Below are 26,326 nucleotides of genomic sequence, written 5' to 3'. Positions count from 1 at the left end.
TTTATTTCATTATTCTTTATTATAAGATCATTTTATAACTTTCACACACATTAAGAATTCTTTAAAATAATATCCTACTAAATTTATAATTGAAATGTGTTTTCTTTTTTATATTATATTATTAATTATAAAAATAAATATTTAAAATAAAATATTTTTATAAAATTATAATTACAATATTTCTTTTTATGAATTAAAATTTATATAGAGTGTCACGATAGAGAATAAATATAGTATGAATAGTATAAATACTATATTTTTTTGAATTATTATTAATGTATAAAATTATTAAAGTTTGGATCTTGAGGGTGTGCTCCCCTCGAGCTCCCAAGTTCAAATATTGCTAGACACAAATTGCCTATTACAAAATAAATTATTTTTTTAATCAATTTTAATAAAAATCAACTCAATTAAAAAGTTGGTTTACACACCAAAATTTTTATAACTAAAAAATATTCTTTGAGCAATGCTTTAAAAATAAGAGAGGGAATAACAGTTTATAACTCACTTTGATCAATTGTATTTGCAAAGGTAAATTATTTCTAATTATTTGTCATTTTCAAATTTCAATGCATAATTGATTATAAATTTGTTAAAATTAACTTCAATTATTTACTATAGAGACAAATATATAAAATAAAATATAAATAAATGTTGGATATTATATAAAAAGTTAAATAAATTTTATTGAACACAATTTATTAGTTGTCTTAATATATATAAAAAAAATCTAAAACTTAAATTATATAAAAAGATTAATGGGAAATATATGTTTATATAGTTTATTGATCACGTAGAAGTAGAATAATAATTACAGAATAAAATTGATGATTCATTTATTTTGCCTTTCATTCATGGCATTCAAATCAAATAAAACATAAATAAAATTGAAAATTTTAGTTTAAACTTTAAAGAAGAGAATAGTTTTTGTTCGAAACCCCCACCATTTATTTCATATAATAAATTTATCCATCTAATAAACCACCTCCATACAATGCATGCTTCAAAAATGACAAGATGCAACAATTATCCTTCTTTACTCCTCAAGATATTACAAATAGGAAATTTCTTAACCCATCTCCTAATTTTCTTAGTCACCTCTGGCGAATTTACAAAAATACCCCTTGTTTCGGAAGTTCATTTCCGAAAACGTACTTTTATTAGAAAAAAAGGTGTTTTCGGAAATGCATCTCCGAAAAGGTGAATATTTTAATGAAAAATATTGATTTCGGAGATGCTTCTCCGAAATAAAGTTGTTTTTCAGAAAATTGGTGTATTCGGAAGTGCATCTTCGAATTCACCCTCCTTGGAGGAATTCGGAAATGCACTTCTGAAATAAGGTCTGGACAGAAGAAAAATAACAAACAAGAACGATTCGCTTTATTTAATCGGATGAAAATTACATCGATCACATTACATAAGATTAAAGTTACATATTGTTAAACACAGGTAGGTGAGGATGAGTCAACATTTTGATAACGTCGGCCCTCGATCTTTGAACTCAACATCACTGAACCAAACCCATCCCTTGTTCACCTACCTTCTCCTTTTCATATTCTCGGTAATTATACTTTCTTTACTTTTACTATTTTTTTGTTCTTACATTCCACTCACATTACTCTCATGATCATGAAACCCTCACATTACTCTCATGATCATGAAACCCTAATGGAAAAATACACCTAATTTAGGGTTTGTTTTGATTATTCATCCAATGTTTTTACCAAGAGGTGTAGAAATTGTTGCCCTTTTGTTAACACAACTGTTATCATTTAAACATGTTGTAAAATATCTTGTAGGATACTGTATGAGTACAGTTAATGAGTACTAGTACATTCATATATATGAAGCGTGCTTTAGTCAAGTTTAACCCGATTGACTCTCATATGAGAGGGAATTTGAAAAGTCCTGATCCCGATGATAAAAGAATGAGGTTAGAAAGACGATGGAGGAGACGCTGCAACATGTTAGAAAGTTCTGATCATCTAGAAATCCATACCACATTGTAACTTACCAACATAATAAACAACAACAAAAACTATACACTTAAAGTTCAAAAAACTTATGAGCAAACTATACTTACATCATAGTGGTGTAGATCCTTATCAGCCACTCGCAACTGAAAATGATTAGCACAAACTTGAATTTTCCTTCCCAATTGACCGTAACCAGGTCGGTTAGGGAACCAAAGCGCCTTCTAGAGTAGCCTTCTATTTAACTTTGGCAGTCAGGATCTCGATGGAAATCAGAGCCGAACTCAAGGAAGCAACCAGCGTAGCAACAAATGGAGTAACAACCGGCGCTGCAACAGGTGGACGAACAACCGGAGCTGCAACAAATGTAGGAGTAGGAGTAGGGGTGACCGATGGCGAAGCATATGACGGAGGAGGTGGATATCCGGAGGAGGTGGATGTCCGGAGGAGGAAGAACCGACGGTACGTCCACCGCGAGAGCCACGACCACCACTACCACGGCCTGATCCTGCAGCATTGACGGATGATTATTGAGAATGTGCAGGAGATGGTTGACTCCGACAATTTTCGGGATGGTTTCCTCGACCGCGGCGAGACATTGTGATGAAAGCGGTTACAAGAGAGAGAAAATGTGTGAGTAGAGGAAAAGAGTAAAGATCGAAAATGATTTTGGATGTGATTGGAAGAGAAATGGGTGAGAGAGCAGGCTTTTAAGTAGGAAAGTGTTACCACATTTCTTAGAAGGTAACCATCTGAGAGTGGTGGGGGAGAAAGAAAAGACACTTCGAAATTTCAAATCAGGTTGATTACAACTCGTTCTACATTTACTATCATTTAAGAGACTTCTCAATTTACTATCAATGTGATTACAATTTTTGTCCTGTAATGGTAAATAATTAAGAGACTTCCCAATTTACTATCAATGCGATTACAATTTTTGTCCATTAATAGTTTTCTTACCTGATTGTAAAAAATAACTGAATTTTCATGCATTTCGGAAATGCATCTCCGAAAACACCAATTTTTTGGTGTTTTCGGAAATGCATTTCTGAAGTTCAAAAAAATCTTTAAAAAAAATTACTTCGGAGATGAATCTCCGAAGCAGGGGTAAGTTGGGGATTTCGCTAGGGGTGACCCCCATAGGAAGGTGGGTAAAGAAAAAATCTTACAAATATCACCTCTTTCTCTCATGTGCTAAATAATGTTGAGATTAATTAAAACTTATAGTAGCTTAGAGTTTGATAGCTAGTTTGTTATGAATAACTAACTTATTGAGTTATTAATAGTTAGTTTCCAGCTTTAGAAACTTTGTATAAAGCTGTTACTTGGTGTGCAAGTATGCGACGATCATGACTATACATATAGCCCTTTTGTATCAATAACACTGCTACTCATTTCTCATATTTTTTTCAATATTCTCCTCTCTCAATCTCATCTCTCCCAAACTCTTGTCCCTGGCAAATTGGTATCAAGAGCAAGAACGATTCTAGGGATTCAAGTGAATTAAATCACGGTGGGTCATAGAAATTTTGCAGCATATTGACTAGTTTTTGATGGAAATAATTGGGGTGAATGTGTGACTCGGATGAAAGTCATTTTTGGTGCACAAGATATTTGTGATATGGTGGAAATAGGTTTGGAAGCTTTGCCTTAACATGCATGTGTGACTGTAAGAAAAATAGATGTTATGGTAAAGTTGTGTAGAAGAGATGGATAGAAATTACAAAATAATAAAGATTGTTTTTTTAAGGAAAATGATATGTTGTTTTTCATATATTTCATTAAGTTGAAAGTACTACAAATATATAGAACCAAGCAATGAACTTACTTGTTGTAGTGAAAGTAAAATCCAAAACAACACTATTCTAAATAGTAGACTAAATAGTAGACATCATTAGATTTGGTCTACTTTACTATCTTGACAAGTAAGTAATTATTATAAAAAACAAGACAAGTAAAGTGACATGACAAGCAAAGTGACATAACAAGCAAAGTGACTAAACAAGTAATGTGACATAACAAGAAAAGTAATATGTTAGAAAAATATCAATTTCCAACACTCCTCCTTGAGATTTTTCTTGAATACTCCAAATATTGATCTCAATTCTTCAAACTTTCCCTTGAAAAGAGCTTTTGTCATTATGTCTGACATCTGATTTTAGGAATTACAATGCTCCAAATTGATTTCCTTTGTCTACAAGATGTCATATTTGATTTTTCTCTATTATCTTTATCTCCCCATGCATGGCACATGTCCATTCCTCAACATTAGCAGCTTCAACATACCATGTAGGCTCTAATATAGCTATATTGCACCTGACATAAATATCATCCAAGATTCTAGTACCTCGTGTTGAAAAATCAACATCACTAGCATAATTTTCTCCTCCATCTTCTGAATTTTGATCTTCCAAACTATCCTCCATAGGTAATACCATACTTGGACCTCCAGCTTGACTTTTCTCCCAATTCCATTTAGAGAACTCATCAAACTTCACATCTTTTCTAACAAAAATTTTTTTGGTCTCCAAACTCTTTCTTTCACTTACTCCATTTTGTTTAGGAGTGTAAGGAACAGTAAATTGATGGCGGACTCCAACTTGTTCACAAAAAAATTTAAAACTCATTTGTTTTAAGATTGAGTTACTAAAGTGACCAAAATTTTTATGCCATGAGGAGGAGTTACGAACAGTACTTGGAAATGCATGCATGGTTGTTTGTTTCCATTCTACTGGAAAACTTTTACCTCTCATTTCAACCGTCATTAACTTAGATCCAAAAGGATCTAGAATAGTACATCTCATGTCTTTGAAATGCAATGAATAGTTCTTTTCCATCATTTTCCCCACACTTCAAAGACTTTGATTTATTTCAGGAACAAATAAAACATCTGAAATATATTTGGCACCTGAGGGAGTTTCAACAGCTACAACACCTTTTCCTTTGACATCGACATGTTCTCCATTGCCGATAGTAACTTTGGTGTAAAAGGACTTATCAAGTTCCTTAAAAATGCCAACATTGTGAGTCATGTGATTAGTGCACCCACTATCTATTAGCCATGTTTCTTTGCTACTATTGACAGAATAGCAAGAAGCCATGAATAATTGCTCCTCTTGTAAGTGATATTCAATAACTTTGGCTTGTTGTTCCTGTTGGTTTACTTTATTTTTGCAAACCTTCTCCACATGACCAAGTTGATTGCAGGCTCTACATTCAACATCTGGCCTGTACCAACAATATTTTTCTAAATGAGTATCTTTTTTGCAATATTGACAAAGTGGAAATTTCTTTTTCCAACTTTCTCCTTTTTTGTTGAATTCCTCCCTTTTTCCTTTTCCTTTCTTTTCACCAAAAGGCTTTTTTTCCAAAACTATCGTAGCTTTGGTTTTTGCCTTTGGTGTTGGCCACAAAAGCACCTTCAATATTTTCTTCCATCCTTAAAGATCTTCTTTGTTCAGTAGCTTGCAAAGCATTAACAAGCTCTGCAAGTGTGATTTGAGAAAGGTCCTTAGTTTCTTCAAGAGAGGGTATTTTTGCTTCAAACCTCTGTGGAAGACACACTAGAATTTTTTTCACAACTCTTTGATCACTGAGTTCCTCTCCCAGCAATCTAATTTGTGAAACAACCTTTGAAATTCTGTCAGAAAATTCTCTAACAGTTTCGGTTTCTTTCATTTTTAGTGCTTCAAACTACCTTCTCAAGTTCAGAACTTGCATCTTCTTTGTTCTTTCACTTCCTTGGAACTCCTCCTTCAACTTGTCCCAAGCTTCTTTTGCAATCTCAAGATTCAAGACCTTGATAAATATATCATCATGTAGTGCTGCATGTATTATGGCAAGTGCTCTTCCTTCTTTAGACACTTTCTCATTGTGATTTTTTATTTGAGCCACTGTTGAGTTATTTGGAAGAGGTGGTGGGTTGCTTCCATTTTCCACAATATCCCATCAAATTTGAGCTCTCAAATAAGCTTTCATTTTTGCAGCCCACAAATGATAGTTTTCTCCTACAAACATAGGAGGTGGAGGTAAAGAACTATTGTTGGAAGCCATTTATGGTTTGTTTTTTTGAAGGAAAATGATATGTTGTTTTTCATATATTTCATTAAGTTAAAAGTACTACAAATATATAGAACCAAACAATGAACTTACTTGTTGTAGTGGAAGTAAAATTCAAAACAACACTATTCTAAATAGTAGACTAAATAGTAGACATCATTAGATTTGGTCTACTTTACTATCTTGACAAATAAGAAATCTAATTATTATAAAAAACAAGACAAGTAAAGTGACATAACAAGCAAAGTGACTAAACAAATAATGTGACATAACAAGAAAAGTAATATGTTAAATAAATATCAATTTCTAACAGTGACACAAAGGAAAACACTCAAAGAAGACGATAAAAGAAACTACAGTGATTTGTTTCTTATCCATTAAAGTATGGATTAGAAGGTCTTTGAAAATATCTCTGGTGAAACCAATTCTAAGGCCGCATAGGATAAGTTGGAAAGGTACTATGGTGTGATTCCAAAGTCAAGAATATGAAGTTGTGATCCTTGAGAAGGCAACTTGAGATATTGTAGATGAAGAATGATGAGAAAATATGTGATTATATTTCAAAATTACTAACTTTTACAAACCAAATGAAGCAGTATGGTGATTTCCTCGGTGAATTGAAGATCATTGAGAAAATATTGAGAAACTTGCCTTCTTTTTTTGATCACAGAATGGTGACCATCAAAGATACAAAGGCTTTGAATTTCGTAAAGATTGACAACTTGCAAAGTACTATTAAAGCTCGTGAAATGAAGATAGCTAAAAGGGAAACTAAGAAGCAACATGGACAAGTACTCTTGACAAAAATCAAGAAACAAGAACCAAGCGGAGAAAAATGGAAGAAGAACAAAGGAAAAAATTAGTATAAAGAAAAACAAATGGTTGAAGACAATTTTGAGTCATCAATCAAAGATGGTGGAGGGGCTTTCAAGCACCAAAGTAAGAAGAAGAAATTCGTTAAAAGAAAGAAGTCCAAGAATGCGAAGAAGAAGCCAAGCTCAGACTCAAGTTCAGTTATGCTTATGGATACAACTAATGTTGAGGCCTCAAATTCTCATATTCAGTACCTTGATCTTTGAAGCTGTCATACCCATAATCTCCTTGTTTGTTGCTATCACCAGGTTCATATATGCGATGTCATGGTTAAAAAATTAAAATGCAAGAAGAGTAGAAAATTGAGTGTAAATTGTACTATTCCACAAGATTCAACGAATACAAACACACAATTTAGGGAAAGCAACAAATGTAGATGGCAAAAACTAATTGAAAGATGAAATACAAACAGAAAATCTAAGGAATGATTCTAGAAAGCTTCACAGCTCTGGGAGAAAGATATTTCTTAACCAATCATTCCACACCAAGTGCAGCCAATAATTGGTCAATTTAAACAAAATCAACACATAATATTTTCTGTTAGCAACCCGTTCTCTCGTGCCACGCCTCAACCCCTCAATAAGTGGATCCATTGCCACGTTGCCCCTTACAAAGTAAGTACTTACTCTCCTCTATATTTATGTCATCCTTGATCCAAGATTGCTTATCCATTAACCTCATTCCCTCCAATTCCATAGCCACTTCCTTCATGCTTGGTCTTTCCTCCCCTCTTAGTCTCAAACACTTTGCCGCAAGAACAGAAACTTCCTTGATCTCTTGTTCATTTTCCTTGTTCAACATACCATCTTGAATAACTTCAAACACATTATCTTTTTTCAAGCAAGACAGAAAGTGCATGGCAAGACTTCTACTATTTTCTGGCCCACCAAAACAAAAAGGTTTCTCTCCTGTAAGCAGTTCCACAAGGACTACTCCAAAGCTATAGACATCACTTTTATCAGTCAATTGACTAGTTTGCATATACTCTGGATCTAAGTAGCCTAAAGTTCCTTGCACCATTGTGGCTACTTGAGTTTGATCAAGTGGAACCAATTTTGAAGCTCCAAAATCAGATACTTTAGCAGTGTTGGTTCCATCCAAGAGAACATTAGCACTCTTGACATCACTGTGGATAATGGGTATTGTGACATCCCAATGTAGATATGACAAAGCTCTCGCAACTTCTGCTGCTATCTTAAGACGAATTTTCCAGGTTTCATTATTCACTTCGCGTTCTCTGTGTATGAAATTAGATAGGGTACCGTTGGAAACAAATTCATAAACCAAGAGAGGAACTTTTGTCTCTAAACAACACCCCAAAAGTTTGACCACATTCCTATGATTTATTTGAGAGAGAACAACCACCTCGTCGATGAATTGTTGGATTTGACTTTTGTTTATTTGATTGGACTTTTTGATAGCGACAATTCTTTTATCATCTAGAAATCCTTTGAAAACAGTACCAAAACTACCTCTGCCTATGATTAAACTCTGGTCAAAGTTTTTGGTTGCCTTCTTTAGTTCATCATGTTTGAATATTTGAGTACTTTGAGAGGAGGAATATTCTTTTGCAGAGAGTTTTTGTCTCAAAAATAAACCACCATTCTGCTCAAAGAGTTTCTCTTTCAATTTGTTGAATTTCCTCTTATGGTATATTAAGCATGAAAATGTCCCAGCAAATAGAAGAAACAATGTTGCTCCTACCACTCCTACATGCAAAATATATCATACCCATTAGTACAAAAATTGAAATTGCTCCTAATATCAATGGCACAATGAATAAACATGCATGCAAGGAATATAGAAGAGTTCAAAAATTGAAATTGCTTACCACCAAGGACAATTTTTTGTACTCTTGAATTTTGTTGACATCCTCCTTTCAATGTTCCATCTCCATAAGACCCCCTTGGACAGAAACATGTGTGACTCCCATAAGCGTTCTTACAATTTGCTTTAGTTTTGCATTCATGTGTGTCGTTTTCACATTCGTCAATGTCTGTAAACTCATATTAATCAAAGCATAGTAAAGATGAATTATAGAATACTGAAATAAGAAAAACCAAAATAGACCTGTGCAGCCAATGGGATGATAAGGATTTCCTTCATAGCCTGGATTGCATTCGCATCGATAACCAAAATCTACGTCCTTGTCATCACATTTGCTATTGTTCTTGCACCCATAATCGACTCCATTATTCTTGGCAGAAGTGCAGTTTCCCTTACCAATGGTCCAGTCAAAAATCACAGGCAGTTTCTCAGGTAAACCTTGTGATAAATGAGTGGAAGAAAAAGTATAGTTACCATTCTTGACAACAAATGAATAGCTACAAGATTGTGATGATCTGTCAAAACTAAAAGCTTGTATACTTATATTGGTCATTCGAGGAGGAATGTCAACTTGGCAACACCCTATACCGGTACATTTTCCATTATCAATGTCTCTTGGATCACCAAAAGATCTTGTTAAGCACCCTGTTGAGTAGCTAATTCCTTCATCAGTGTAACTGGTAAGATAACCGAAACTGTTATTACCAACAGTTAGGAACTTGTTATCTTTGCTCGAAATGGTACAGAAGTTACTAGTAAGTGTAGTGTTACTATCCTTTCCAATGCCACAATACTTGGAGACATAAAACCACAATTCGATTTGAGATTTGGAGATGTTTATGTCTAATACTTGCAAGTTATTACCCGCATAAATTTTGGAGTTACTGCAACTGAGCGGCATTAATTTTCGACGGGAGAAACAATCCGGGTTGTTGTTGTATATGCCAAAAGGGTATGGAATTTCTATATCTCCGCAAGTGTGAATGTCATTGCAGGTATCAGCTGCAAGTGCAACTATTCTTACCACCATGGTTAATGCAGTAACCATCAACTCATGCTTCATCATTTTCATTCACAAACTTACTAGAGAAGTTACTTGCTTGGAATTGTGACTTCAATGTTTCATTTATTTATATTGGTTTGATTACTTTTTCGGTCCAATAACAAAAAAAAAATGTTAAAAACTAATCGAGAGAAGCTTTGTCTAGGGAGGAGTTATATTTATTATTACATTTGACACTTGACATGAAGCAAGTTATATCAAATCTATAGCATCCTTTGCTTAATATATTGGGTACAATTACTCTTAATGTAAAATATTTTGAAAACAAACAAAAATTATATTATTTAATAAATAATTAAATATGATAAAATTATGTGCTATTAAGTAATTGGTCAAATGCATAGTTCCCAACTTTTTATGATTAGATTCATTTTTATTATAAGTCATTTAAAAAAAAATGTATCACATTATAAGTCATTTCACTACAAGCAAAAACGTTATTTGTCAAGGGTTAAGCCCCTCACTGAATATCATTTTGCGAGGGGACATATCCCCTAGCAAAATAGATCATCGCAAACTATTTGCGTGGTGACAAGCCCCTCACTAATTTACTTGGGGTAATCCCCCTCGGAAAATGCAGAAACCCTGCTGACACGCATGTGTAGGCCCTATGTAGTGGTGCAGTGTGGCACTGTTAGCTGGATATTTTGACACCATGTTAATAATAAAAGAAAATGAAATATCTTTTGAGGTATTGTGAATCTTTCAAAAAAAAACGGCACGTTTGCTGAAAACCCGTCGAAGTCGCTCCTCATCATGGGCGGATTTACTTATTGGCATACTGTGGCTATAGCCACACCAAAAATAAATAAATTCTTATATATATATATATATATATATATATATATATATATATATCATTTTTTGTTATAAACATTTATACTAGTGGATGTCCATCCCTGTTCTTATTCTTCATCTTCCTATTCCACTTTAATGTACATAATGTTCTACCTCCCTTGGGTCCTATAAATAAGACCCATATTACAATGTAAAGTTCACTCTTTAGAAGAATATAATACTATGTTGCTTGTTCTCTTCTCTTCCTATCTTTTGATCTCTATATAGTTTCATAGTTTATAATAGGTTATCAGCATGACGCTCTCAGGTATGATTTGGAGGAGATCATTGTTTTTATTTATTTATGATATTCAGTAAATATAATCATATTAGGACATTTAAAATTTTGTAATTTTATTGTTCAATGATTTTATTGTAATTTTATGGTTAAGATTATGTAATTTTATTGTAATTTTATTTGTCATAGAATTGATGTATGTTTAAGAATATTATATAAAAAAAAAATCCCAGGTAGCAACTCAACTTTAAGTAAGATGGGTTGATGTTGTTGAGGTTGTGGATAACACATGTGGCTTTACAATGACTCCAATTTTGATGGATAGTGCACAAATAAATTTAATTGTGTCAAAGGATTAAAAGGTGGATTTGGCTTAAAGCATGAAAGAACTATTTTTGTTTATTCGGTGGAATTGAATTAGAGAAAGAAGAAATAACTTTTTGCATCCCAGAAGGATGGTTTTAATTTTAACGCATCCCAGAAGGATGGTTATAATTTTTAGATAATTGTTTGTAACAAAAGCAAAGCATCCCTGAAGGATAGCGAAATAACATTGTATAGTTCATGAAGAACTCATAATGCTTTATTTATTTATTTATTTTATTGTATATGTAAGATGTATTTTGTCACTAAATTGATTTTTTTTTTATAAAAAAAAAACAGATAATTTTAAGACTAATATGACAATCTAGTTTACTATTGTGTTATTTCTAAATATTAGAATTTACAAAAGTATTATTTTAAATATTAGTATTTAATATTGCCTTTATGATAATTATGTCATTATAATATTTTTATTTCTTTTATTTTTATGATAGAACTACTAAGTATGTCAAATCTTACAAAATTGGATTTTGGGGCTCTTGATATTTCGGGAAAGAACTATTTGACATGGGCACTAGACGCCCAAATTCATTTAAGCGCAGAAGGTCACGGTGACACTATTAAAGAAGGAAATAAATCATGTGATCAACAAAAGGCAAAAGCCATGATATTCCTTCGTCGTCACCTTCACGAGGATCTTAAAAATGAGTATCTTACCGTAACTGATCCACATGTCTTGTGGAAGAATTTGAAAGATAGATATGATCATCAAAAAACGGTTATCCTACCAAAAGCTCGATATGAATGGATGCATTTACGTTTGCAGGATTTTAAAAGTGTAAGTGATTATAATTCTGCAATGTTTAGAATAACTTCTAAGTTATTATTATGTGGAGAAAAAGTAACTGATGAAGATATGCTAGAAAAAACATTTTCCACTTTTCATGCATTCAATGTGCTCCTGTAGCAGCAGTATCGAGAAAAGGGGTTTATTAAATATTCTGACCTAATATCTTGTCTTCTTGTGGCTGAGAAAAATAATGAACTATTGATGAAAAATCACGAGGCCCGTCCCACTGGTACAACTCCATTCCCAGAAGTGAATGTGGCAAGGCACGACCACTATAGGAAAAATCGTGGTCGTGGTCGTGCATACGCACGTGGTCATGATCGTAATTATGCTCATGGTCTTGGTTTTGATCGTGGTCGCAATGGGAATCATTAAAACACATATTTCCACCCGAAGTGGAAAAATGTTGAAAAGAATGAAAAAGAAAGTCAGAGTAGCAAAACAAATGAAAATATTTGCTATCGTTGTGGAGGAAAAGGTCATTGGAGTCGCACTTGTCGTACTCCAAAACACCTTGTTGATCCTTATCAAAAATCACTGAAAAATAAAAAGGAAAGGATCGAGACTCACTTTGCTAATGAAGATGATGATCCAGATTACGGTAATATGGATGTTACCCATTTAGATATTGGTGACTTCTTTGCTGATCCAGATGGAAAAATTGATCACCTTATTGGAGATGGAAGTGTCAAGAAATAAAATTTTATGGAAATTTTCTTTTTAAGTTTTATGGATGTTTTGAATTTTATTTTCTAATAATAATAAAGTGTGTTTTCTACTTGTTTGTTTACATGATTTACTATTTAAATAATTTGTGTTTTTAATGTGCGCTTATAACTTATTTTAAAAAAAAAATTATTATTGTTTTTAGAATGAATATGGACACTAGCTCCGGTAATGAAGATATGTGCCTTGCTGGAATTGATTTTGATGATACATATTCACCTGTAATGGATGCAAGCACTTTTCGATATCTAATAAGCCTAATAGCACATGAAGGGCTTAATTTGCATATGATGGATGTTGTAACAGCTTATCTGTACCAGATGCACACAACTCCGAATCTCGAGAACGCTACTCCATAAGATTGAACAAGTCTCTCTATGGGCTGAAATAGTCTGGACGAATGTGGTATAATCGCCTCAATGAATATTTGCTTAGAGAAGGATATACAAATAACTCCATTTGTCCTTGTATTTTAATAAAAAGATCAGGAAAGGAATTCGCAATAATAGCTGTCTATGTGGATGACATAAATATTATTGGAACTCCGGAAGAGCTCCCAAAAGCTATGAGTTGTTTAAAGAAAGAGTTTGAGATGAAGGAACTAGGAAAGAAAAAATTATGTCTAGGTTTGCAAATTGAACATTTGGAAAAAGGAATATTTGTACATCAAGAAGGCTATATAGAAAAAGTGTTAAAACGCTTCTATATGGACAAAAGTCATCCGTTGTCTACTCCAATGGTTGTTAGATCATTAGATGTGGAGAAAGATCCTTTCAGACCTCGAGAAAAGGATGAAGAATTGCTTGGTCCTGAAGTACCATATCTCAGTGCAATTGGAGCACTAATGTACCTTGCTAATTATACACGTTCTGATATATCATTTGCTGTAAATCTATTAGCAAGATACAGTTCTTCACCTACACGAAGACATTGGAACGGAGTCAAACATATACTTCGTTACCTTAGATGTACAATAGACATGGGTTTGTTTTATACAAAAGTATCCCAATTCGAATTAACAGGTTATGCATATGCAGGTTACTTGTCAGATCCTCATAATGGTAGATCACAAACTGGTTATTTGTTTACATGTGGAGGTACAACTATTTCATGGAGATCGGTGAAACAAACCATAGCAGCAACATCATCTAATCATGCAGAACTTTTAGCATTACATGAGGCAAGTCGAGATTGCGTTTTGTTGAGATCCTTAATTCAGCACATCAAGAATACTTGTGGTTTATCTTTTGAAAAATTAAATACAACGATCATATATGAAGATAATACCGCATGTATCGCTCAATTGAAAGATGGTTACATTAAAGGAGATCGGACAAAACACATTTCCCCAAAGTTCTTCTTTACTCATGATCTCCAAAAGAATGGTGATATAAGCATCCAACAAATCTGTTCATGTGATAACCTTGCAGACCTTTTCACAAAGTCACTCCCAAGCAGAATTTTTAATCAACTAGTACACAAGATTGGTCTTCATCGAAGAAATGACTGTTCAACTGAGGGGGAGAAATGAAAGGATATTGTACTCTTTTTCCTTCACTAGATTTTTTTCCCACTGGGTTTTTTCTAGTAAGGTTTTAACGAGGCATATCCTCAATGGACATCCAAGGGGGAGTGTTATAAACATTTATACTAGTGGATGTCCATCCCTATTCTTATTCTTCATCTTTCTATTCCACTTTAATGTACATAATGTTCTACCTCCCTTGGATCCTATAAATAAGACTCATATTACAATGTAAAGTTCACTCTTTAGAAGAATATAATACTATGTTGCTTGTTCTCTTCTCTTCGTATCTTTTGATCTCTATATAGTTTCATTTAGTTTATAACTTTTTAATATTTTAAAGAATGGACCGGTTATCTAATTGACGATGACGAGTTAGAGGTTTATTGATTGACTTATTAGATTACTAGTTGAATCTCATGATTAAACTAGATTAATTCGAATAATTCAGTTGAATAAATTGGATAATTCAATTGAATAAACCATTCTCTATAGTAAAATTATATAGTTATTAAATCGGTCAAACCAGATAACTCAATCTCTAAAAAAAATCATGATACCTAATAAATTTCAAAATTTACAAGTTCAGTATTTAAATTCACATTCTAATCATAATCATCACACACAACAAAATAATACAAAATACAAATCAAAATAAATGTTGAGCAAATTTTAATTGGAACATAAGCTAAATAACAAAATAAGTGCAATGTCTAATAAATTTAATTTCAATGAAGGAAAGTTGTTCCAACTAACTTAGATACAAAATCTCTTTATATTTTTTACTTTAATAGCTTAACCGTCGATTTTCTAAAATTGCCGGTTCTCCAGTTTTTATTAGTTTTGACTGGTTCTGACCAACTCTCACTGATCCAACAATCAAATCAGATAGATATATGACCCTTTAATTTCCCTATTTGACTGGTCGGTCCAATTCGATTTTTGAAACATTGTCATCGTCTCTCAAGTTTCTTTCTCACTTTTATATTTACTAATCTCTCATATTTAGTAAACCATTTTCATTATAAATGTATTGCTTTAAATAATTTTATTTTTTATTTTTAATATATTTAATTTAAAATTGCTTTTGTATTTAGCCACATCAATATGTATAGTGTGAAATCGCCCCTGTTCCTCATAGAGGGAAGTGTTGGACTTGGACATAGAAATATTTGCTAAGTTTTGTGGTTGATTCGACAAAGGGAGCGACATTTGACAGAGAAGTTTTGCTAACTGATTTTCGTCTGTAGCAACCTGCCCTAAAAATTAAAGATTTAGAGTCGCCACCTATTCTGAAGGGCGAATAGGAAACCCTACGCAGATACGAGATCGGGGTAAGTTATTATAATCAGGTCGAGGGAAGGTATTAGGCACCCTCAACCCTTTCCTAAGGTTTTTATGTTAAGGCAAAGGTTTTATGGCTAAAATTATTAAGGCAAGGTTCATGCTTTCAAGGATTAATAATTAAGGGAAACAAATCGGAAAAAATGAGATTTAGAGGGAAGTAGTTCGGGCACAGGGTTGTACGCCTTAGAATTTGATTGGATATGGTTTGAAGGCTTTTTGAATGGCCTATCGTAGTTTAGGAAGTTATGATTTGAAAGGCGTTTTGAATTGCCTGATCGAAAGGGATGAAAATCCGTAGTATTTTAAATGTTTTGGGCGTACAACCCTGATCTGATATGGCACCATTAGATGCGATGACCAATAGATTTGGTCAGTATAGCTAACAGATTATGGGGCATTGCTGGTTACTCAGATCGATAGATTGATCGTCGCGGGCAGCAAATTAAAATGTATTTTAATTTGTAATTTTTCATCTCTCGTCTAATGCGACTAATAGATTTAGTCGGGTCGAGGAGAGAATTAGTAAGAATTAATTAAATTGTTATTTTTATTATAATTGGAGTAAATTGATTATGTTTATATGTATAATTTTATCGTTTTTTTTTATATTTTTATATTTTTTGTTATTATTCTCTTAATAGAGCTTAATTTAATTTAACCTAGTAAGTTATGTACCTATAGTAACAGGATCAAATAGTGAAATAAAATGAAACCAGTATCCTAAAAAAATTGATAAATTCAATGGGTGCCGCTGTTAGCAATGGACAGTAAGTGTTAGTAATAAACAAAGAAGACCCATCATTCATATGCCAAACCACTAAATGTCTAACCTTAACCCAAAAGTTAATTATTAGTTATAAATAAATAAAATTATAAAAAACAACAAAAAAAACAAAAGAATAAGGGAATTAAAACGTGGACAGAGAGGAACCAGATCTGCAAGACTTCTGTCTCCTCTTCTATGCGGTCTCTAATCTCTCTCTTTTTCTTCATCGCAAAATTATCACAGCAAAAAGTAAGGACAGCATGAGAAGAAATCTACCTCTTTGAAGTATGGCGACGGCGGGAGTTTCGTTTGCCCCCAGGACAGTCGCACGGCGAGCAGTACGGTGGGGCGCGTTGGGGAAAGATGACGAACGACGGCGGAGAGAATGAGGAAGAGCGGCGGCGGAGAGAGAGATCAATGGCGGCGGCGGGTTCGTGCTCGTAGCTTTCGCGAGCAAGTTTCTCAGAACAAAAAAAAACCTCTCCGATTCTTCTCCCTTCTCCCCGATTGTTCATCCCCCTTCTACTGTGAAATTCATGTGTTTTTATAGGCTGGTATTAGGTCTTGTAATTAATTTGGATTGATTCTAATGAATACTAATTGAGAAAGTTTGTAATCTGATTTAATTTCAGGGAGATTTGGTTTGGAATGATATTGGCTTATGGGATTATAACTGCTTTTCGATTCATGTATTGGGACGTTTATGTATCGTTAATTCGTTCTCTATGCATCTGAATTTTTAAATGGAAAGATTGAATTTTGATACACTATCGGATTTGTGAAGATTTGTTGTGAATGAAAATGTTTTATTTCCTTCTGTGATTCTGTTGGTTTTAGGAAACTTTCAATTTAGTTTTTGTTAGCTTGCAATCAAGATGAGATTTGATTCTACTTTGTACCAGGTTTGAAGAGTTAATTTTGGGAAGAAAATATGCTACAATATTGATGATGGTGAACCGAGCACACACAGTAGTAGTAATTGATGTTAATTGATTCATTTTTTAATAACAATAAAACATGATTGAATAATTACAATGATAATGGTAGTAACTTTAAAGAAATAATATTGAATCATTTTTATTATCTTTTCTTATTATTATCTTGGATTTTACTAATGGGAAAATAGTAATATTATACTAAGCTAATTCTAATAAATCTTAATAATAATCGAAACATAATACAAACCTACAATCTAATTTCAAAAGTGACCAAATCTAAAATGGTTAAACTTATAAGAAATGAGAGAAAAAATTTAAAGTTCTAAAAATGATAAAAGTTCTAACATTAAAAAATTGATAAAGGTAAAAGAAAGAAATGCACTAATATTTAGAATACGGGAATCTTATAGGAGAGCGAGTTTAATAATAGGTATATTAAACGCTATGGCTCTTAATTTTTAACTCCCTTAAAAACGAAATATAACGGGTAAATTTTGGGGTATGACATCGTCCTTATCCATTTTATCAGAAGACGCGTGGAGCTTCAGGGCGAAAGGAAGCCATGCCGAGCGAAACATGACATGTTCTAAGCGAAAGACCGTTAAAGACGGTTATTTCGAATTAGTTTATATAGGATTCTTAGTGTTAGGATTCAGGGTGTTCGTTCATTTTGTACAAACCTCACTAAAAAACTCAAAGTATATGCGTATTGAAAAAAGAATCTTCCCAGAACGTACGTGTAAACACCAATTTTATCTTTTCAACAGTTTTACAATTTATCATTTCTAGAATTTTACTTCTTTGCAATTTACTTTCAATTATCTTTATTTTGTTTCTTTACAAGTTCATAATATTGCCTTAAAGAATTATTTAGATCGAAATAAACATTTTAGTAAGAACATGATCATTGTCGAAATGGTCTTCATTTCTCAAGAACAAAGTTTGAAATAAAAAAGAAAATGTCTTAGGATCAACCTAGTCGATCCTGTGAGTAACCAAAAGATTAATATTTTGAAAGACTAGCGCTTGTTTACCAATTTTCACAGTAAAAAAATTGGCACGTCCAGTGTGAACTGTGCTTGAAAATATTTGTTCTAGTAGAAATAAAATTCTTCATTACGTTCTTGTATTTTACTTCGTCGCATGAGACTTAGAAGTGGTAAATTAGTCACAAATAACAGAGAAATACCTAAGAGAATATACGTTAGAAAAATGGCAAGTCAAAATCAGCCAACTATTCGAAATCCCCTAACAATAATAAAGTACCATCCCTAGTGTCTTCGGCAGGGGGGGCTGCGGTTTCAACACCTGTTTCGGATGCTATATTGTCTTCAACAAGTTCGACGCCAATGCAATCGAACGCTCGCACTGGCCCTATTTTGACATATGTAAGACCACAGGGTCCACCAGTGTCCCCTCCACCAATGGGAAATGTTTCCTAGAGGACTTCAGGGCCTCCCAACTTTACTATGCATGCATGCCAACTTCGTTTATGGCAGGTTTGCATAATTCCACTTCGACATATTCATAACCTATAATGAACATAACTTCTCCCATTACAAGGTTATGGGTCTGCTGTCAATAACATGGGTCGAATTAGCAAGCCTTTTGGGCAGTATTTTCGTCCTAAATGCCAAATTTCACAAACAGCTTCGCAGTAGTAATCAGGCAGCAAATGGACGAAAGCAATCATGAAATTGTCTAGATGCTTGCGCAGACAATGGGTACCGTTTTTAACCCTTTATCTCAAAACACCACTCAGGCGAACAAACATATGGCAGTGCAAATGAAGTGCATCGCTGAGTTTTTTGGTATACCCCAACCCCCACCACAAATTCAAAGGGATTGGATAAGAGAAAATCAAGGGGCAATTCTTGGAGAAGACCCAACAATAAACCAAAATCAACGAAATACACGGGAGTTCATTTCCGAACGCACCCCCCTTGGAGAATTCGGAAATGAACCTCCGAAAATATGTCTGGACAGAATAAAATGAAAAACAACAACAATTCGCTTTATTTAATCGGGTGAATATTACAACGATAATATTACATAAAATTAAAGTTACATATTGTTGAACACGGGTAGGTGGGGATGAGAGAGTGGTGGGGAGAAAAAAAGGCTTCCAAATTTCAAAAGGTGTACTACTGTAAGTAACAAATGACGGAGGAGGTGTAACCGGGGCCGGAGCATATGACGGAGGAGGTGGATGTCCGGAGGAAGAAGAACCGGAGGTACGTCCACCGCGAGACAAAGGAGCCAATCAATGTAAGCTATAATTTATCATTATCATCAGGGGACGTCATTACAAAAAATTGGGAAAAAAATCTTATTATTTTTAATCTTGATTTTTTAGAAATGACGTCCCCAGATGATAATGATAAACTATAGCTTACAATGATTGGCTCCTTTGTCTCGCGGTGGACGTACCTCCGGTTCTTCTTCCTCCGGACATCCACCTCCTCCGTCATATGTTCCGGCCCCGGTTACACCTCCTCCGTCATTTGTTACTTACAGTAGTACGTATTTTTATTAACATGATAAATCCAATACAAAAACATTGTGCGATACAATCCGAAATCCGAACAAAACAAAACAAAACACGTCAAACAAAACAAAAACATGTTATTCTGCCCGACGAGCGTTACAAAATACACATCAAACAAAATAAAAACACGTTATTCTTCTCGACGAGCGAACTCCTCCGAATGAAGATAATTATACCAATCTTCATCCCACTCAGTATCAGAACCATCAGCGTTGATCACGCCTGAAGGCTGAGCCTGCGCGTCCGAGCCATGGACTCCCAGGGGACGAGAAGCAGAACCAGTCAAAAGCTTCTTCTTCTCCTTCACCTCCTTCACCTCCTTCACCTCCTTCACCACTTTCACCTCCTTCTTTGAAGAACCCTTTCTTCCCTTAGCGCCCTCTTTAGAAGACGCAGTCCTGCGTGCTTGTTGGTTGTCTGACATGTTCCTGTAAACAGTTGAAATCGATTAATATGCGAGACAAAATAAAAAACAAAAAAATTTGAACTTCTGATACAATTCGGAAGTTCATTTCCGAAAACTGGGAGGGAGGTGTTTTCGGAAATGAACTTCCGAAACACCCCTGCGATGCACTTTTCTGCAACTTCCATGGCAGACCCCTAAACCAAACTTCAAACCAAATCAAAATGCTTCTAAACAACCTAAATACTACTAACAACCTAACCATATATCATTTATGCAATTAAAACCCTAAATAACATGCATTTCAATAATAGATCTAAAAATTTCAAAACTTACAAAGTGTTAGGATTGAGGGCTTTTGAATGTTGTTTAGCAGTGTGATTGGAGCCTTGATGCAGCTTTGGAATTCTGTTTGCACAAATTTTCGCCTTTGCCACTTTTTGTTTTGATTTAGGGTAAATGATTGGGGGAGGGGGAGTGTTTTGATAAATCTGCAGAAATCGCAGTATTTCGGAAGTGAACTTCCGAAATAATGTTTTCGGAAATGAACTTCCGAAATAAGTCAATTTTTTCAAAAAAAAACGCTTTCGGAAATGAACTTCCGAAGCAGGGGTATTTTGGTATTTTCGCTGGGGGTGACCCCCATAGGGAGGTGGCCAAAGAAATTTTCTATTAATTTGAAACTGTATACCAGAAATGACCAAATTCGGAGATGCATCTCCGAAAAAGCTTCGTGTTTTGCTTCAGTGGTAGAATCAGTTCCTAATATTGCCCTAACAATCCAAAATGCATCAAAATCATAGTGCATGTCTATATAATTACCTATTTCGAATTATAATACTACCTAATGCATTAAAAGTAAACTATTTTACCTAATACATTAATCCAAAATCAAAATAAGTTAAATGAAAAACTTATCCAAACAAGAGTTGATAAGGATGAATAATGATGTTGTATGTGGAGTGAGTTGAGATTGATAAAATTGAAGTATAGGTTCTTGAAAATTTGACTGGAACAATGTTGCTCACGAGCTCCAATGGGGGAAGAAAAATATTCAAAAAATGAAGGAAGAAAGGGAGAGTCTGTTGTGCGTTATATATACATTAAAAACTTTCGAAGATGCATTTTTCAAAAATATCTCTTAGTTTGAAAACAAGAGTTAATTCAGAGATATATCTGCGAATTAAAGTTTGACAAAGTGAGGGGTGCTCAACAATTAACACTTATTTTATGTGAAAATTATACGTCCGGAGATACTTCTCTAAATTTATGAAACATTTATAACTTTTTGTCGGAAGTTTCAGAGAAGCTGTAATAAAAAAGAATTTTAATTTCTCAAAAATTAAAAAAAAGTAAAAAAAAAAAAAAAAAAAGCTTCCCGCCTTAACACGTGCGTGTCTAAACTCTTTGAGGATCCATTTTTGGAACTTCATAAGGATTTTCTGCGTTTCTAATCAATCTTTTCATTATCTAACGATTTCTTCTTCTTCGTCATGAATTCTCAACTCTAGATTTAGTTAAAGACTAGTATAAAAGTTTTGTGCATTGTGTGATCTACGAATTCTGATTTTGGAATCTCAGACTCTGAATCCCTATGCTCGAGTTTCTAAGTAAAGATATGATCCATTTTGTATATTAGGGTTTTCCTGCCACATGAAATTTCAGCAAATTATTGAAGTAATTTCACTATGATGTAGTTGTATAATTATAATAACTTATGTTTTGATGAATTTCTGGATCCTTTATAACAAGATGCATCATTTATTACTTTGCAGATCATTATGTTCTATGAAGTCATTGCAGTTCAATATCGATCCTTCTATTATTCTTCCATCTGAATTTCACTCTCGGTGGCCAGGTACTATACAAATTAATTATACATTTTCTTATTTTGATTTACCTCCTTGGTTGCTTCTATATCATAATTTTCTGGTTTAGGTTGGGTTGCATAGCTAATGCAAAATGTTCGTCCTTACATTTACGCCACCGATATCGATTGTCTGCAAACCCTCTTTTGAATGTCACATTCACATACTACTATTAGTATATTCAATCATTCAATGTTCTCATATATAACAATAACAATATTTAAATTTTTACGACTATTCCATCATCCAAGGCAATCAATATATAACAATCAAATTACAACAGAATTATAAAATCAAATATGCAAGAAAAAAAAAACTAAAACAACGAGTGGGAACTGCATTTTGTCGTCTCACAATCATCTTCCATCATCCAAGGCAATCAATACATGATCTTTCAAGCTGTCATACCCATAATCTCCTTGTTTGCTGCTATCACCAAGTTCATCAATTCTAGAAGATGATTCATGAAGCAAGTACCGACTCTCCTCTACATTTATGTCTTCGTTGATCCAAGAGTGCTTATTCATTAACCTCAGTCCCTCCAATTCCATAGCCACTTCCTTCATGCTTGGTCTTTCCTCTCCTCTTAGTCTCAAACACTTTGCCGCAAGAACAGAAACCTCCTTGATCTCTTGTTTGTTTTCTTCATTCCACATACCATCATGAATAACTTCATGCAAACTATCCTTTTTCAAGCAAGATAAAAAGTACATAGAAAAACTTCTTCTCTCTTCCGGCCTACCAGCACAAAAAGGCTTCTCCCCTGTTAACAATTCCACAAGAACTACTCCAAAGCTATAGACATCACTTTTCTCTGTCAATTGGCTTGTTTGCATATACTCTGGATCTAAATAACCAATAGTTCCTTGCACCATTGTGGCTACCTCTATTTGATCAAGTGGAACCAATCTTGAAGCTCCAAAATCAGATACTTTCGCAGTGTTGGTTTCATCTAAAAGAATGTTATCGCTCTTGACATCTCTGTGGATAATAGGTACTGAGGCAGCTGAATGTAGATATGACAAAGCTCCAGCTACCTCTGCTGCTATCTTAAGACGAGTTTTCCATGATACATTATTCACCTTACCTATTTCTGTGCGTATAAATTCAGAAAGGGTGCCATTGCTAACAAATTCATAAACCAACAAAGGAACTTCTGTTTCTAGACAGCATCCCAACAGTTTAACCACATTCCTGTGATTTATTCGAGAGACAACATCCACCTCATTAATGAATTGCTCGACTTGGCTTTCATCTATTGTTTTGGACTTTTTGATAGCAACGATTCTATTATCTTCTAGTTCCCCTTTGAAAACTGTACCAAAACCTCCCCTACCAACGATTAAGCTCTCATCATAGTTGTTTGTGGCTTTCCTCAGTTCATTTTCTTTAAAAATATGAGCTATTTGAGATGAGTCTTGTCTTTGGGTAAGTTTCTGTTCCAAAATAGAACCTCCATTCTGCTTATAAAATTTTTCTTTCAATTTGTTAAGTTTCCTTTTTTGGTTTAGTAAATAGAAAATTATCCCCGCAAATAGAACAGTAAATACTGCTCCTGCTCCTGCATCCAAAATATATTGAACCCAATATTTAGATTGTTTTCCAAACTAGTATGAGTAGCATAACACATAAGATTTAGAGGGAAAAAAATGAACACACATAAAATTAGGTGTGTTTTGCTGCTTACCAAGGACAATAGGAAGTACTATTGTATTTAAATTTTGTTGACACCCTCCTTTCAATGTTCCATCTCCAGAAGACCCCTTTGGACAAAAACATGTGTGATTCCCATCAGTGTTCCTACAATTTTCTTTAGTTTTGCATTCATGTGGGCCGATTTCACATTCGTCAATGTCTGTAAACCCACAAAGAAAAAGAAAAACAAAAATTGAAATAAGAGCATAGTGATAACAGAGATCAATTGAAATAAGAAAAACAAAAATTGTAAAAATTGCAATAAAAAATGGTTAAACTACTGAATTTCAGAACTTCAATCAACGCTAGCATAGTGATAGTAAAGATCAACTGAAATAAGAAAAACAAAAAATTGGGTAACTCTATCCAACTTTTTGTGACAAGTACATAAGAATTTCTCGAACAAAAATTGTAAAAATTGCAGTAAAAAATTAACCTGTGCAGCCAATGGGATTATAAGGATTTCCTTCATAGCCTGGATTGCATTTGCATCGATAACCAAAATATGTATCCTTGTCATCACAGTGGCTATTGCTCTTGCACCCATAGTTGACTCCATTATTCTTGGCAGAAGAGCAGTTTTCGTCACCAATGGTCCAGTCAAAAACCGCAGGAAATTCCCTTTGAGGTAAACCTTTTGATAAATGAGTGGAAGAAAAAGTATAGCTATCATTCTTTACAACAAACGAGTAGCTACAAGATTCGGATGATTTGTTAAAATTGTAAGCTTGTACACTTATATTGGTCATTCGAGGAGGAATGTCAACTTGGCAACACCCTATACCCGAACATGTTCCATTATCAATGTCTCTTGGATCACCAAAAGATCTTGTTAAGCAACCTGTTGAATATTTACCGCCATCATCACTGAAACTGTTAAGATAACCGTAACTGTTATTACCAACAGTTATGAACTTGTTATCTTTGCTTGAAATGGTATAAGAAGCTGTGGTAAGCGTGTTTTCATAATTATTAACATTATCCTTACCACAATACTTGGAGACATCCAACAACCATTCGATTTGAGATTTGGAGATGTTTATATTTAATACTTGCAAGTTCTTACCCGCATAAATTTTGGATTTGTTGCAGTAGAGCTTAAGTAATTGTCGATGGGAGAAACAATCCGGGTTGTTGTTGTATATGGCAAACGGGTATGGAATTTCAACATCTCCACAAGTGTGAATAATATCATTGCAGGTATCAGCTGCAAGTGCAGCTATTCCTACCATCATGGTTAATGCATTAATCATTAACACATGCTTCATCATTTTCATTCACAAACTTACAAGAGTGTTTTGAAAGTGAAATTTGGTTAATATTTTCTTGGAATTGTGACTTCAGTGTTTCCTTTATTTATAAGACAGGTTCGGTAGACTTAGTCCTCAGACGGTCCTTTTTGTTGCAATAAATATTAGTAAGTGAAATATGAAAACACAAATATATATTATGAAATAGTTTCAAAAGCCATAAAAGAAATAGTTAATGTTATTTTAATTTATTCTATATTTTTTTATTTTAAAATTTCACAAAATTCAAGTTTTTTTCCACTGTCTTACAAAAAGGGCGTTCCGTGCAGTAACAAAAAATAGTTAATGGCAAAATTAGACAAAGTTCAGATGCGGCAAAGCGTATATCCAATACGGCGAAGCGAGTTGTACTTGCAAGGTTAACTATCCAATTCTCAAGTCAGGGGAGAATGGGAAGTAGTTAGAATGTGAGAGTGAATAGAATACATGGAACTTGACGCATATAGAGCTTTATATGTGGAACACGGTTAGAACCGCTTTTCATTAATTCGGCATTTTGTGTATATCACTGTCCAATTAGATCTAACGGTGGAAAGTTGATAGGATGTCAAAATTACGAGCTCCGAGCTTGAGTTAGGTTGTATGTATTCCTCGCGCCATTCCTCATAGTACTCATAGTACTTGTTATTGGGCCATGTGAGCAGTCCAAAAGAGTCGTCCCCCTAAGCCCTTATTCCTGCTTTCTAGAACAAGGCTTTTATAAAGTGGGTTTCAAGTCCGCCCTGGTCAACGCGAGTGGTATAAATTTGACCTCAATCTTAGGGTACTCGAGTATTATGAATAGTTTGATGCGAGCACGACGGTTGGCAGCATAGTCACACTTCCCAACTCCTATTGTCATATATTGTATGATTGTCTGAAAAATATATAAAGGGTTCTTGGATTAATATCCCCTTTTTCACCATTTGTGAGACTTTAACAGTTCTTCCCTTATTTTCTGCAGGTGCCAATTGCCTTTGTCAACAATTTCTCATTGGCCACGATGTCTTTGTACCATTTCTTCTGGTGAATCTTGTCATACATTAATCATCAAATTCATCTCTTTCAAGGTAATAACCTGAATTCTCTTTCTCTTTTGTACTTATTCTGCCTTTATTAGCGTATCTTGGGAATGTGATGATGGAATATTTAAAGGAATCAACTATGGTCGACAGTA

At 34.1% G+C, this 26,326-nt stretch overlaps 3 protein-coding genes across 3 annotated transcripts; 1 reads left to right on the top strand and 2 right to left on the bottom strand.

Moving 5' to 3' along the window:
* Positions 1–7,193: 7,193 nt before the first annotated feature.
* LOC131600453 (wall-associated receptor kinase 5-like) lies at positions 7,194–9,857 on the bottom strand. Its single transcript, XM_058872614.1, has 3 exons — positions 8,976–9,857; positions 8,737–8,901; positions 7,194–8,614 (listed from the first exon to the last, which is right to left on the bottom strand). The coding sequence occupies exons 1-3, from the start codon at positions 9,802–9,804 to the stop codon at positions 7,482–7,484; spliced, it is 2,127 nt and encodes a 708-aa protein (XP_058728597.1). The 5' UTR covers positions 9,805–9,857; the 3' UTR covers positions 7,194–7,481.
* A 1,842-nt stretch (positions 9,858–11,699) lies between these two features.
* On the top strand, positions 11,700–12,419 carry LOC131598447 (uncharacterized). The gene is made up of 2 exons (XM_058871046.1): positions 11,700–12,032; positions 12,162–12,419. The coding sequence occupies exons 1-2, from the start codon at positions 11,700–11,702 to the stop codon at positions 12,417–12,419; spliced, it is 591 nt and encodes a 196-aa protein (XP_058727029.1).
* Positions 12,420–22,370: 9,951 nt separating this feature from the next.
* On the bottom strand, positions 22,371–25,222 carry LOC131596233 (putative wall-associated receptor kinase-like 16). Its single transcript, XM_058868835.1, has 3 exons — positions 24,297–25,222; positions 23,853–24,020; positions 22,371–23,726 (listed from the first exon to the last, which is right to left on the bottom strand). Exons 1-3 carry the CDS (start codon positions 25,135–25,137, stop codon positions 22,522–22,524), a joined length of 2,214 nt encoding a protein of 737 aa, XP_058724818.1. The 5' UTR covers positions 25,138–25,222; the 3' UTR covers positions 22,371–22,521.
* Positions 25,223–26,326: the final 1,104 nt, after the last annotated feature.

Source organism: Vicia villosa, linkage group LG4 (genome assembly GCF_029867415.1).
Source record: "Vicia villosa cultivar HV-30 ecotype Madison, WI linkage group LG4, Vvil1.0, whole genome shotgun sequence".
Lineage (NCBI taxonomy): Eukaryota > Viridiplantae > Streptophyta > Magnoliopsida > Fabales > Fabaceae > Vicia > Vicia villosa.
The sequence above is the reverse complement of the archived record's forward strand: the minus strand, read 5'-3'. Positions and strand labels throughout refer to the sequence as shown.

Excerpts from the sequence above, each read along its gene's own strand:
- LOC131598447 (XM_058871046.1), top strand. The coding sequence starts at position 11,700 with ATGTCAAATCTTACAAAATTGGATTTTGGGGCTCTTGATATTTCGGGA. Across the intron at positions 12,033-12,161 it reads GTTTGCAGGATTTTAAAAGT|CAGCAGTATCGAGAAAAGGG; the intron begins GTAAGTGATTAT and ends GTGCTCCTGTAG.
- LOC131596233 (XM_058868835.1), bottom strand. The coding sequence starts at position 25,137 with ATGAAAATGATGAAGCATGTGTTAATGATTAATGCATTAACCATGATG. Across the intron at positions 24,021-24,296 it reads TAATCCCATTGGCTGCACAG|ACATTGACGAATGTGAAATC; the intron begins GTTAATTTTTTA and ends GTGGGTTTACAG. Across the intron at positions 23,727-23,852 it reads AGTACTTCCTATTGTCCTTG|GAGCAGGAGCAGTATTTACT; the intron begins GTAAGCAGCAAA and ends TTTTGGATGCAG.
- LOC131600453 (XM_058872614.1), bottom strand. The coding sequence starts at position 9,804 with ATGAAAATGATGAAGCATGAGTTGATGGTTACTGCATTAACCATGGTG. Across the intron at positions 8,902-8,975 it reads TCATCCCATTGGCTGCACAG|ACATTGACGAATGTGAAAAC; the intron begins GTCTATTTTGGT and ends ATGAGTTTACAG. Across the intron at positions 8,615-8,736 it reads ACAAAAAATTGTCCTTGGTG|GAGTGGTAGGAGCAACATTG; the intron begins GTAAGCAATTTC and ends TTTTGCATGTAG.